Genomic DNA, 12,860 nt, shown 5'->3' on the forward strand with positions numbered 1-12,860 from the left:
TATTATTATTAGGGGTGGGAACCACCAGAGGCAAGACAATAACACACTATCATATTACTTAAGTCACTATACTATATTTTTTGTCATTTTAAATGTACTGCAAAACGCTAAGTATGCCATAATACCTGTGATATATTGCAGTTTATTACCTTTTTCCAACTGCTTATCATGTTCCCAATTGAACACTTTTTTTAACATCTGTTTTCAATCTTTTCATCTAATTTCAATTTTTTATTGCAGCAAACTGCATTTACTGGACTGAAAAAGCTATTGATTTTGTTATTCTATTAAACTATCAAAACTTTTATTTGTAATATTAATGATTTATATGGTAAAAAAAAAAAAAAAGATGCCTAGCATCTGTGGTTGAATAAAGTATTGCCACACAAAAATATTGCAAAATAATACTTATACTCACCACCCCTAATTAAAATAAATGGTCATCTAGAAAGTGGTAATGCATAAAAAATGAATCTTTGTTTGTGTGGATAATCCATGAGAATAAAGTTAAGTACCTGGTAAATTAAAGTGCTTTATCATATTAATGCTAAAATTAATATATAATCCAATATTGCCATGAAAAAGTCCTGCCTCACACAGAGATGTCAATCTGCGTATAAACTCTGACAAAACTGTATTGGTATTTTATGTTTTCTTACAGTACGTATCCTCAAATTGCCCAACCCTGCCAAAAAAAGAAGCAACAGAATTATTTGTTATTCAGTCTCTTTATTCTAGTACTATAGCTTCATTCTTGAAATTGTCTCGGGTTAGGAAAAGGAAATACAGGGTCATGGTTGATACAGAACAATAGAAAAAAAATACTTGTCTGGTCTGCTCTGAGGAAAGTGCCGAAGACTTTTGAGCATTGATTATTGATCACTGTACAGCTCCTGTCAATTTAAAATATACCAAAGGAAAAAAAAACTGAATACAATACACTTGGTGAAATGTAAGACTACATCCGAAATAAATAAGAATATAGCTTATTTAAGAACATGAAGAAGAAGTCAAATGATTTGCACTTTCAACCCCATTTAACAAGGTGTTCAGCAGGAATGAGACGACGGTCACCGTTTCGAGTCATGTGATTTCCTTCCTGAGAAAGGGAAGCTGTCCATTAAGCAGGAGGGATTGGACAAGATTAAATCACATGTTCACTGAGGTTTTGCATTAAAAAAAGAACCAAAAAACCGCAAGCAACATAAATTAAAATGAGTAACCAGGAGCCGATGTTTGTCGCCATCATCATCAATATCTGAGGGGGAAAAATTCATTAATGGGGTTGTATAACTGCATTTATGCTAAAATCACAATGATTACAAATAACTTTCTTACATCATATTTTCCCCATATGAGTATCTGAACTTCTTGTTGAAACAAACCTCAGAAGTGAGTAACTTCTTACAAAGGTCCGCTTATTTACTTGGATTAAAATGCTTTGTATCTGTCACACGTCACAGTTCAGTTCACAGTTGAAAAAAAAACAACATAAAAAATATGATCTTAAAGGAATAGTTTGATAATTTGGGAGAAACACTTGCTTGTTTTGTTACTGAGAGTTAGATAAGAAATTTGATATCACTTTTCATGCCTGCGGGATAAATCTGAAGTGTGGGGTGGCAGCTAATTAGCTTAGCTTAGCATAAAGAGTGGAAACAGGGGGAAACAGCTAGCCTGGCTCTGTCCAAAGGTAGTAAAGAGAAAAAGAATCATCTGTCAAATTACTGTTGAATTTAAACACAATGTGGTGTGTTTAATGGTGAGCTTTCAGTGTGCTGGTAGGATTTTGGTACCAGTTTGGACAAAGCTAAGCTAGCTGTTTCCCTCTGTTTCTAGTTTTTATATGCTAAGCTAAGCTAATTGACTGCTGGCTGTAGCTTCATATTTCCCATGCAGACGCTAAAATGCAGAAAAAATGTCCATATAGGTTGACTGTGCAAGAACCTAATTTCGACCCTTACCCTGCATTAATATGGTGTCATAATAATTTGAAAAATTAGTTCCCAACTGGGAAAATTCACATGAATGCCCTCTCAAGTCGGAACAACAACTTGGAAAGCTGCTGAAAATTTTGGTACATGATTTGCAGAGTTGTAGTCATATTATGCAGAAACACGCCAGACATAAGTAAATGTTTGGCTGATGGTAATTAACTTTTTATTAATTTATATATCATTTGCTCACATGTAATTTGCAACATGGTATTAGGTTGTATCTTTTGCCGTTGTCGCAAAGGACTGTTTTAAATCTGTCACCATTAGGTCGGTCGTGTGCGTCAAAAAAGAAGACAGTGAAAATCGACCTATGCTGCATTTAGGTACGAGAGTGTTGTTAAAATTGTACAGATCTTCTCATCTAACTCTCAGCAAGAAATCAAATAAGTATATTTCCCAAACTGTAGGAGGAATTGCCTCAAGGGCTGTAATTTAAAGGAGAATACTGATTTTTCTTTCTGTCTCATGACTGCTCAGTCTTTTGTTGGTTTTAGTGATGAAAAAGGTGATAAGACCGCTATCACAGAGGAACATTCTCTGGGCGTAAATGTATATTTCCAAGCCTGGAAATTATCGCACCATTGTAATATAAAGACCATTTGGATATAAAAGCGTAGACAAAACTTGTGGTGGGTCACAAAGTCAATAACTGTCAGAGTAGCAGCTTTGCTTTCTTGTTGTCTCTGAGATGTTCACAGATAGTGAGTGGCTGCGGCTGTGTGAACAGCGACTATTTAAACTGAACAGTATTTGCCCTTGATTGTTTACTATGAACTGGTTTCACTGGCTGCCAGTCTGCTGTTTAAAACAAGTCCCAGGTTGGATCGATTGTTTTTACAAAAGGACAAGGAGAAGAAATACTTGGTTGTTAAGAAGTGTGGCGTCTGGGTTTAGTTTTTGTCTTTCAACATGCAACATTTTTACGAGTCCAGACTGGACTCGAGGAACGATCAAATCCTCTTTAAACCGTCTAAAATGGCCGAAGTTAACTACTAAAGTTCCACACAATGAAAGCAGTCATGATTTCAACTGAAGGCCACATAGAGGTTACTGAACGAGAACTTGTTGAGATTGAGCAGGTTAGCAGTTTTCCTGGTAACGTCACGATAAGTCGCCTCAGGTGTCTATCATCTAGTTATTCTACAAAAGCAGCTCTGAAGGCAGGGAACAAGGCTGACAAAGGTTTAAAAGTTCATGGAAAAGACTGATAATAACGTACTACAAACTTCAGATCTACAAGTGGTTTTTGAGGAGTCTGAGCTGCGCTTCAGCGCTCAGGTCAAAGTTTGTCATCTTGACGTCACGCAGGGTCTCTGTAGGTCTGAAGTCTCCGGCAGCAGCTCTTCTTTTCCTGCCTCGTTACTCAGAGGAAAAACAGTATGAGGTCAGCTGGTTGTTCAAGCCTACTAATGCCACTTGAGCCACTAGCAGAGATGGCAGGGAGGTCCAGAGGTCAGTGTATTTCGGGCAGTTCACACCCTCGTGTGGCGACAGCTGTGGGACGTGCCGGTGGCGGCCGCCCCGGACGGGGACGAAGGGTCCTCGTCGCTCGACTCGTGTTCCTCTTTGTGGAGGCCCAGGCTGATGTGGCTCTGCAGGGCGGCCGGGGTTAACCATTCCTTGGGGAGGCAGCTCTGCAGAAAGGGGATGCAGGAGCTGAAGTACGCCAATCTGTTGACCCAGCGAGGGATTTCCCGCCCACACAGCAACTGAAAAAAGCCAAAATATATTTATGTGAAACATGTTGTTTCTGTAAGATATTTAGAAAAAATAAAATTCAACATGAAGGAAACAGACCGTTAAACATTTCTGCCAATAAATGCCCCGAAATACACACTGAACCTTTCAGGGATTAGAAAATCTATTACAAATCGTCCTGAGGGGGGACATGAATGTCCATAAAAATCATGGCAATCCATCCAATAGCTGTATGATTTTTAACTTAATTTAAGTGCATTTGTTGTTCTGTTTTTACAATCCTACTCCTCATGACTGACCTTCATGTGTTAAATTGGTGGAGTGCCCCTTTAAGTATACTTCTGCGGACAAACTTTCATGTAATAAAATCTTTTTGTCTTCAGACATAAATAGACTCTAATTATCCTGAAGAGCATTACTGTGAAGCAGCTGCATAGCAAAATAAAAAAAGGTGCAAATATAATATATTAATAAAGGTGCAGGTGTAAAAGTATCAATTAATAGATGTCCAAACCCAAAAAAATCCAAAATATACACAATGCCGAAAATACAAACTAGTTTAACATAGATATTACTCAACATTGTTCGATAGTTTCTGAACAATTCATAGATGTGGAAACAGAAAAACAAACATTTGGCAGTAAAAACGGTATCAGACTGACCTCAGACAGCGAGGAGGAGAAGTGGTTGCAGTTTTTGTGCATTAGATGGTAGGCGTTGCCTTTAAACTCTTTACCGAGCTCCTCCATGATTTTATCTATGTCCTCCTCTGTGAAGTCTGTTGTGCCCAAAACAATGGCCTCCCTGTGTGAACGCAGGAAAAGACGTATCAGGACACTCATCTTCAACATTACTAACCTCTCAGAGAGCTGTTAAATGGAGCACACTCACTTGAATTTGAACGTTTCTCCCAGTTCAGCGGCGTTCCCGGGATTGATTTCAAAGATGCCACTGAAAGGGTACGGATGACCTCCGTATGCAAATTCTGCAAACAAAGATGCAAAACACAGGTTAGCTCCTCAAACAACTGTAATTACACAGAAGCGAGTGATTAATCAGCGACACACTGTGCTTAAATCATTAGGATGGGCTAATTACAGGCCGCTCTGCACTGTATTTACAGCAGCATAATGGAAAACAGTGATGAACACTGAGGGCAAAGCACACTGAACACCTGACACTGTTAGCTTTGTATCCTCTCAGTTTCATTTTATAAAAGTTCGCTTTATGCAATAGAATTGCTCCTGTCACAGTTAGATTATAATTAATACTGATGTATAAACATGCAAGTGGCAGTTTACTGTCATAGCTCATCATATGGAGCTAACAGTAATTTAAGTAATTAAAATTAGCTTCACATGACCAGCTGCAACATTTAAATGCTGCTTACATGTTTATGCGTCAGTAATAACCATTATCTAAAAAATGTCCTGATGAACTGTCCCTTTAAACTGTAACAATGGACAAAGTCAAAGATGGTTGGTGCTGAAGTTGTTTGGTTTGGTTTGGTTTGGTTGGTGAACAGAACTCTTTCTAAAAACACATGACATATTTTCTGTGTTTTTAGCTCTAAAAAGTTGGAGTTGGAGTTTTTTTTCCTGGCAGTGATGTTATATTAAATTCAACAATATTAGATTTATACCGTCATTATGCAAAAATATGCTGCCAGCAAAAAATAATATCCAGAAATTCCACAAAAGTATTGATTCTCTGCCCTAGTGAGGACTGGACTTTTACTATCATCATATTTCACAGTGCACAGAGACAATATTTCCAGTTGCAAGGGCATAATGGGATTCCCAGTGATCCAGTTTCACGCTGGTTTCTGCCTCTCTTTTTTCAACAACACACGCACACACACACACACACACACACACACACACACACACACACACGCACGCGCACACACACACGCACATGATGCAGAGTGAATCAGTGGTGACTCAACCCAGAGAAATGGGGTCATGTTATTAGGAACACAATTCCATTTTCCATTTTTAAAACCAGACTTCATCTGTGAAAGCAGCCTCGTACGAACCTCACAATCACACGGAGATGCAGACGGTGAAGCACACGTCTGAGTCCGGCCAGCTGTGATTCTGCTCTGACCAGTTGTAATGACATTTCTCACAGACATAAAGGAAAAGAAGGAAAAAGGTCTTACCTCTGCCATAAATCTCGATGCCTGAGTGGAAAACTCCAATCCCCAGATTGGAAGTGTATTCGTTGATCCAGTACTGCGGAGAATGAGAGGAAGGAGAAAGACAGGGATCAATATCAAGAGTTAATTTGTGTCGTATCAGGAAAGAAATAATGCAGCAGCTCCACAGAAAATGATATTATACTGTAGCATTAAACAGTAAATCACATTGAATTCAGTCTCAGAAAAATACTCCATCGCTAAATAAATTATACTACACAGGAGAGGTACTTTTAGATACACAACTGAGGAGAAATAAGTTCATGATCACTTTTGCTTTTCAGTTCAACTGAATTCTTCGTTTTTCAGGTAAAAAAAATAGTTTGATATATTTGGTAATATACTCGTTCTGTCTTGTTGAAAGTTCGATGAGAAAATTGATGCCAAACGTCAAACTATTCTTAATCTTTCACAATAATCAGACACCAATACGGACCAAAAACACAAGGCAACGCTGTGATTTATGAGCTTATATTATATAGATTATATTAAAAAGATTTATCAAAATGTCATTTTATCTCATATCTAAATCTTTATTAACAGTCTTTACCATCACAGTCGATACTCTGAATGAATTAAATGTTATTATTACAGATTATATCTACACTTCACCCATCTATCTAAAGTTGAATCATTCCCAAATTATTTTACTTCACATCTTTACAGGCACAGATGTGGACACTCTTACACTGTTGTTAAATTGCATCAGAATGGTCATATGTGCTTTAAGACACACAGGATGTTTTTAAGGTGCCGTTTTAAGTAGTTGGGATCTTTTAGCAATTTTAAACACATTTTAGTTCACTCAGATTTTGTGAGAAGACGTTAGCTAACTTGGTAGAGGAGGAAGAACATTAACTGTGAGGTTAGTGGTGTGATCCGAGAGGAAGGACAACTCAACTGCTTCCAATGTGAGTGCAAATGTGAGACAAAAATGTCTGAAGAATAGATTGCCAATGTTTCTACAAGTCACATTTGTGGTACATTGTGTGTTTCATAGCTATCATATCAACATTTCTAAAGTGACGTAGGTCTTGATTGCATGTATATGAGCTGACTTTTGGAGGGGAAGATGGATAGTATGACATCTCAGCAAGGCGGCTGCCATGCTACACACCACTGCAGACAACTCTCAAGACCAACGAGGTCAACAAATAACAAAACTGTTTTTAGTGACCCGTGGCTGTATTTCCAGTGGCGATATCACTGCATTTCAAGTATGGATTGTGCCATCACAAGTGATTCTTTTAACCAAGATATACTGCATTTTAAGTGACAAGATATCCCTACATTTTCACTAAATATATTTTGACCAGAAGCTCTTAGTTTTTCACAAAAACATTGCTGTTTTTTTCACAGAGGTTTGTGCAACAGTTTCCAATGGGGATTGTGGCACCAAACACAGGAATTTTAAACCAAAACCTGATCTTCTCCTAATCCTAGACACATTAACCCCAGTGACTACAGAGATGTTTCAACATATCAGCATAGAACGTAATGCATCTGTGGTTTGCAGAAATGTACAATGCCAACATTTATACTGGTGATTTGGCTGGACGAAACCCGGGATTGATTCATTGCAGGGACAGATACACATCTGACCTGACAATCTTGCAAGTAAAATTCACATTTGATCTTTGAGCCACCCCGCCGGCCTTCACTGCAGACAATCAAGAGTTAATTTATGGCAGGACCACGGCTCCTCTTCCCCACCCCAACGCCCACTGACACTCCCGCACCCCGAGACACCCTCGAGGAAACATGCTAAGAGCTATCCCCACTGTCCCAGCTGTCCCCTATTAATAATAGAAGAGGTTTCCGTGCTCAGAGTGATACAATAAAAGCATATCCTCCTCTTTACTTTGTGTCAACAGAGTCTTCTCGTGTTTCTGCTGTGGCTTCTACCCCTTTTAGCTCTCTAGCTTTTAACATTTCACACCAGGAAACACTGATGGAAATCTTTTAACAAGCACTCAGCTTCCTGGAAGAAAAAAAAAAATCCAACAAGGACAAATTCTTCCAGAGAAAGAGACGGACAATCAAATGATACGAGTGCTGCCAACATTAGAGGAGCTTTTTCAGTCATTGTCCTGCTGATATAACTCACACTTCTCTGATGCCTCTTGTTGCACGCCAAGACTGCTGCAACAATCCATGCGGTCCCCTCTGCAACATCCTCCCTATGCAGATGCAGCATCCACTGCTGCACAAACCCACCGGTCACATTGATTTCACACTGTAGACGATCGATTCATCATCCTCCCTCCTCGTATCATTCACTCTCAGGCCGCCTTCTTCCATGTTTGATTCTCGGCAAAAGTATTTAAGGCGGACTCTGACTGTCACGGCCCGCATGATCACTTTCTCCCTCTTCAACAGACCCTGCGTGACCTGTTAAGTCCCGGCACAGCAGAGCCACACTGGAATTGGATCAGCTGTTTGAGCAGCTGTCACTTCTGGCCCAGCCGAGGCCCTCATCTGTGAGACGACTCCAAGAAACCAAGAGAGACAAGAGTCCAAAAACTGCTCCTCGCTTCGTTTCTGAAGATGTCATTTTTCCTAACCCCTTAAAAACTGGGCCGACGTTAGTTTTTTGTGTTACATTCAGATACCTTCAACAAGCGTTTTAACCTTTGAAACCGGAGGAATTTGGTTTGATTTCTTTTGGAAAAAAAGAAGAACAAAAACTAAAAAGTCAATGAGCAACTTGGTAAGAGGTGTCCCGCAAATTGCAAGAAATTAGGAAAAGGTGACAAGGAATTAATTGGAATGAGTTTTAAAAAGATTAAAAGAAAAAAGAAAGAAAAAATATATATAAAGATATATGGTTATAATTAAATGAGAAACAATCATTTAATTATAACCATATATAGTTAAAGTTAATTTATTTTCATTTTTAGCATTTTTAAAAGCTATTTCAGCATTTTTTGTTTGTTATTTTTGCCTTTAAAAAAATTCCTGTCTTTTCCGTGTGGTAATGTAATTTTCTTGTAACCCTTTACTAATTCCTTGCTAATTTTGGGTCATTTCTTGCGAGTTTGCTTTTTCCTGTCTCCTGTGTTTTTGAAAGAGATTAAGTCACTTTGCTCAGGTTTCAAGGGGTTTAATCACAGCCTCGGTTTTGGCAGTATGCGTGTATATCGTGCCTTTGTTTTACATTTGTACAACTCATCAAAGTATGGAGCACGCTGACTCACGTCTGCAGAGCTAACAGATGACAGCACTTGTTGAAATTCTTGACTACAAGAGAGCAAAGAATTAGAAGAATTCAGCTTCATAACACTTTAGAGACTAAAAATAATTGCACCAAGTTGAAAATCTAAACAGTTTTATGAGACTGTCATCTGCAGACGTTCTATATTTATTTCAGTTCTTTCATGGGGAACCACGAAATCCCTGCCACCCACCTTTTTAGCATTTACAAGCGGGATAGATATAATTAATCAATGATTTTTTTAACACACTACAGTGTAGTTTCAGGCACATGTGGGGCCGTTTTCAGGGTTAATTCATGTATTTGTCAAAAACAATATCTCCTCTGATGTCAAAACAACATTTGTAATCATGCAAACTGAGGGAGATGGTGTTTGTTAAAGGGCGCTAAAAACATGAATGTTAGACAAACAATGACATTAGATCATTTTTCAGACAAATTACCATCCTTACCTAAACATATGAAACAAGCCACAGAGAAACGCTCGGTACCGAGGCTGTATTTTACTGATTACAAATGTCAAGGAGATTTTGAACGAGGTTTTCCTGCTAATGGAACAGAGCCAAAAGGTTCAGGTTTCACCTCCGCTCTCTGTCTCTTTTGCTGTAGCTATTAAATGTATTTACAGACATTAGTTTCCTCTCTGTGTAGTGCTGCTTTTCAGACTGTGGGGCAAGTCTTCTTTGTGGGGGGGCATAGAGCCACTGCAGGCGGGGCAAGGATGACCAACTGGATCCTTTTTAATAATTGCTTTCCCGGTTATTATTAATGATTTAATATGTTTTTAATCTAATTTCTATTACACCAAATTTATATTTTGAACATATTTGTGAATGTTGGGAGGTTCGGGGGGAAGCAGACTGGTTTTAGGATGTGAAATGACCGTGCCCTGATAATTTTGCTGCGATTTTGCACTAATTTGTGATTTGTGGGGTGGGATATGGGAATGATGTTACTGGTATTTTGTACTTTATTTAAATAAAATTCTGTCATTAATCTGCAATTCCACCTACCTGCCCAGGAAGTACAGGCGGAAAATAGAAATTTTGAGAAAACCTTGCACAAGCTTCAAAACCCCCCTAAAACAACTCATTTCACTAATGTTCATATATACAAAGTGCTTCACTCCTACGATAGATGCAGCTGAAAGCTCACACAGAAATCTTGCTTGTTGACTGTGCGTTTGTAGGATTCTGTCAAACTACTATTTTCCAGAGAATGAACCTTGAAGGTCAACATGTACCGATGAGTTGCTTTTTACACATTTATTAATGGTTTTTGGACCCATTTGTGAGTGATTTGTACATTTGTATAAACAGATTAATACATATTTTACAATGAACAGCAAGTGCCATCAAGTTATATTGCTGACAGATACATTAGTAACACTAATAGTATCTGCTTACAGCTACATTATAGTGTGTTATATGTACTGCTTATAAATCCTAAATTTGGGGAGTTAAAGGGTTTCTGTACACCCCACAACTGTTTTGGTGTAACTGGAGTAATTCTGTGGATTTACAGCCACATGTTGCATAATATTCACACAGGAGGCTGTTCAGCAGTACAGACTGAAAGGACCAAGCAGTGGGCACATGTCTGAATGAAGACCCTTGTCCTTTACTGGTGAGTGTGTGGGCATGTGTGTATTTGTGCAGATCATGTGAGCGGTGGGCACAGTGACAGAGGTCACAGGGTTTAGCGAAGCTCTTGTTTCGCAAACTCGAGATTTGATATGTCACTGAATTTTCAAATCTTACGGTCTTATCTGTTTTTATCATGACGTTCTTACATTTTTACAATAAAAACACAGTGATACTGCGAAATAAAGGCTGAATTAGCAGATAAACCAAAATTTGGCTTCATAATACCATGCATGCCTGTAGTGAGCCAGATAAAGACATATAAGCCCACAGTGAGCTGCTATACATGCCGCCCAGGCTTTTCTTTAGTCTTTTTAAGATGATGACTGAACTCACCAAGCTGATAATAATTTTAATTTAACTGCCTTTTTGAACAATGGTTCCCACTCTGACGACCTCTGACTACTCCAGTTTATGGATATTTCCTATTATATCCAATGCATTAAAAAACATTACAACATTACAGAATAAATTATAAACTATAAAATGATCCCAAATAGTGAACGCAGTAAGTTTGTGTTTATTGAATGGATTACATGAAGCTTCTGGGACCCTTAGTGGGGTCAGGACCTCCAGGTGGGGAACCACTGTTTTAGAAGTCCGCAAGTAAAATTAAAGTAGCAAAATCTGCATTTATTAACATTGCAAAAATGATTCATTCACAACTGAGTAATTATATAAACAGTGTAATGCTGCAGGCAAAACCTACCCGTCTTGCATGTCATATTTGAACTGTTTCCAACATTTAAATAGCTGTGAAGTGCACTTGTGAAACAGGTGTGTAGTGGGCCTGCTATTTGTGGTGCATTCACTTCCTCTGCTGGTGTCAGATTACAAATGGCTACAAATAGAAGACAAAACTGCAGAATAAAAAGTGTTTTGAGTTGAATTCTTACCATATCATACACGTTAAGGATGACAGGTTCATTGGCCATGGTTTAAACCTGAGCTGGAAAGGCAAACGTCCCCACCCTCCACGGTTTGTCAGGACCTCCACACCCCTCTGAAGTCACAGGGCCACACGGCGGACAGCAGGGCCGGCGGGCAGGCGTCTGCTGGAGGGAGACAGGCTGCTCATTCCCCCCGCAGGGCAACTACTGCATGGAGCTCTGCAGGATGGCTGGAGAGAAGTGCAAAGCCAGGAAAAAACGTCCAAAAAGAAACTAATCACAGAGCCATTGTGGCATGTAAGGTGCATGAAACTCAGATCCCAGCAGGGCAGGTGCAGCAGTGGACGCGGCCCATCTCCAAAAATATCTGCTGGATGGGGAAATCGATGCTGGTGAGAGGTGTATTTGCGGGAAAAGAAAAATCAACCGCAGCAGCTTTAAATGTTCATATCAGGCGCTTTACGTGTGGCAATTTGATCCAAAAATGGCCTTCAAGTGTGGACATTTGCCTGTCAATACGGGCGAAAAGGCGACAGCTAGGGCGGACGGATGTCGACGATGGAGGCGGAGTGCGGGCCATTTTCACACGGAGGATGTCGGAGCTGCTGCGGGAGAGGACTCCAGAGCCATGGTGGTTAATTGATGTGGAGGTGGGGGGGTGGGGGGTCACCAGCAGCATCCCCGGCCGGTGCTGCTCCTACTCCCGGTCCAGCATCCTCCGCGAAATCTCCGCGACATGACTCCTCCAGAACCGTTAACCCGAACCGCTCCGATTAACGTTTTTTCAAACGGATGTCCAAACGGCCGAGGTCCATCCGTGTCGTGCGGCTGTTATCCAGCTCTCTGTCCTCCGTGTGTGTGTCTCTCTCTCCGGTTGGGACTGAAGCTTTAGATTACATCATATCTGCCTCCGAGGCAACATCCTCCAACAGCTGATGGCAGACGGAGCTGCTGGTGGGTGTACGGGAGCACATTTTGGTACAAAAGATACAAACACTTTACTATTTCTGTCAACCTCCAGGCTCCACTGAAATGCGCTAAAGTGTCACCTCCCTGCTTTTGTTTCAGCCGTTAGAACCGACCGTTAAAAACCGTTACGACGCATTCAACAAGACAGTTCACTTTATTTACATCCGCTGGCGTCAAATTATGTTTGTTTTGTTGCCCAAAGTGGTTTTTTTTCACTGAATGCCTCTCAAATGTGTCTAAAATAATGAT

General features: G+C 39.8%; 1 protein-coding gene across 1 annotated transcript; it reads right to left on the reverse strand.

The window, feature by feature from the left end:
- Positions 1-770: 770 nt before the first annotated feature.
- Positions 771-12,582, reverse strand: LOC121953184 (deubiquitinase DESI2). Its single transcript, XM_042500117.1, has 5 exons — positions 11,649-12,582; positions 5,860-5,932; positions 4,587-4,680; positions 4,358-4,499; positions 771-3,706 (listed from the first exon to the last, which is right to left on the reverse strand). The coding sequence occupies exons 1-5, from the start codon at positions 11,685-11,687 to the stop codon at positions 3,470-3,472; spliced, it is 585 nt and encodes a 194-aa protein (XP_042356051.1). The 5' UTR covers positions 11,688-12,582; the 3' UTR covers positions 771-3,469.
- Positions 12,583-12,860: the final 278 nt, after the last annotated feature.

This window comes from Plectropomus leopardus, chromosome 14 (genome assembly GCF_008729295.1).
Source record: "Plectropomus leopardus isolate mb chromosome 14, YSFRI_Pleo_2.0, whole genome shotgun sequence".
Classification (NCBI taxonomy): domain Eukaryota; kingdom Metazoa; phylum Chordata; class Actinopteri; order Perciformes; family Serranidae; genus Plectropomus; species Plectropomus leopardus.

Excerpts from the sequence above, each read along its gene's own strand:
- LOC121953184 (XM_042500117.1), bottom strand. The coding sequence starts at position 11,687 with ATGGCCAATGAACCTGTCATCCTTAACGTGTATGATATG. Across the intron at positions 5,933-11,648 it reads TCCTTAACGTGTATGATATG|TACTGGATCAACGAATACAC; the intron begins GTAAGAATTCAA and ends CATTCTCCGCAG. Across the intron at positions 4,500-4,586 it reads GGAGAAACGTTCAAATTCAA|GGAGGCCATTGTTTTGGGCA; the intron begins GTGAGTGTGCTC and ends GCGTTCACACAG.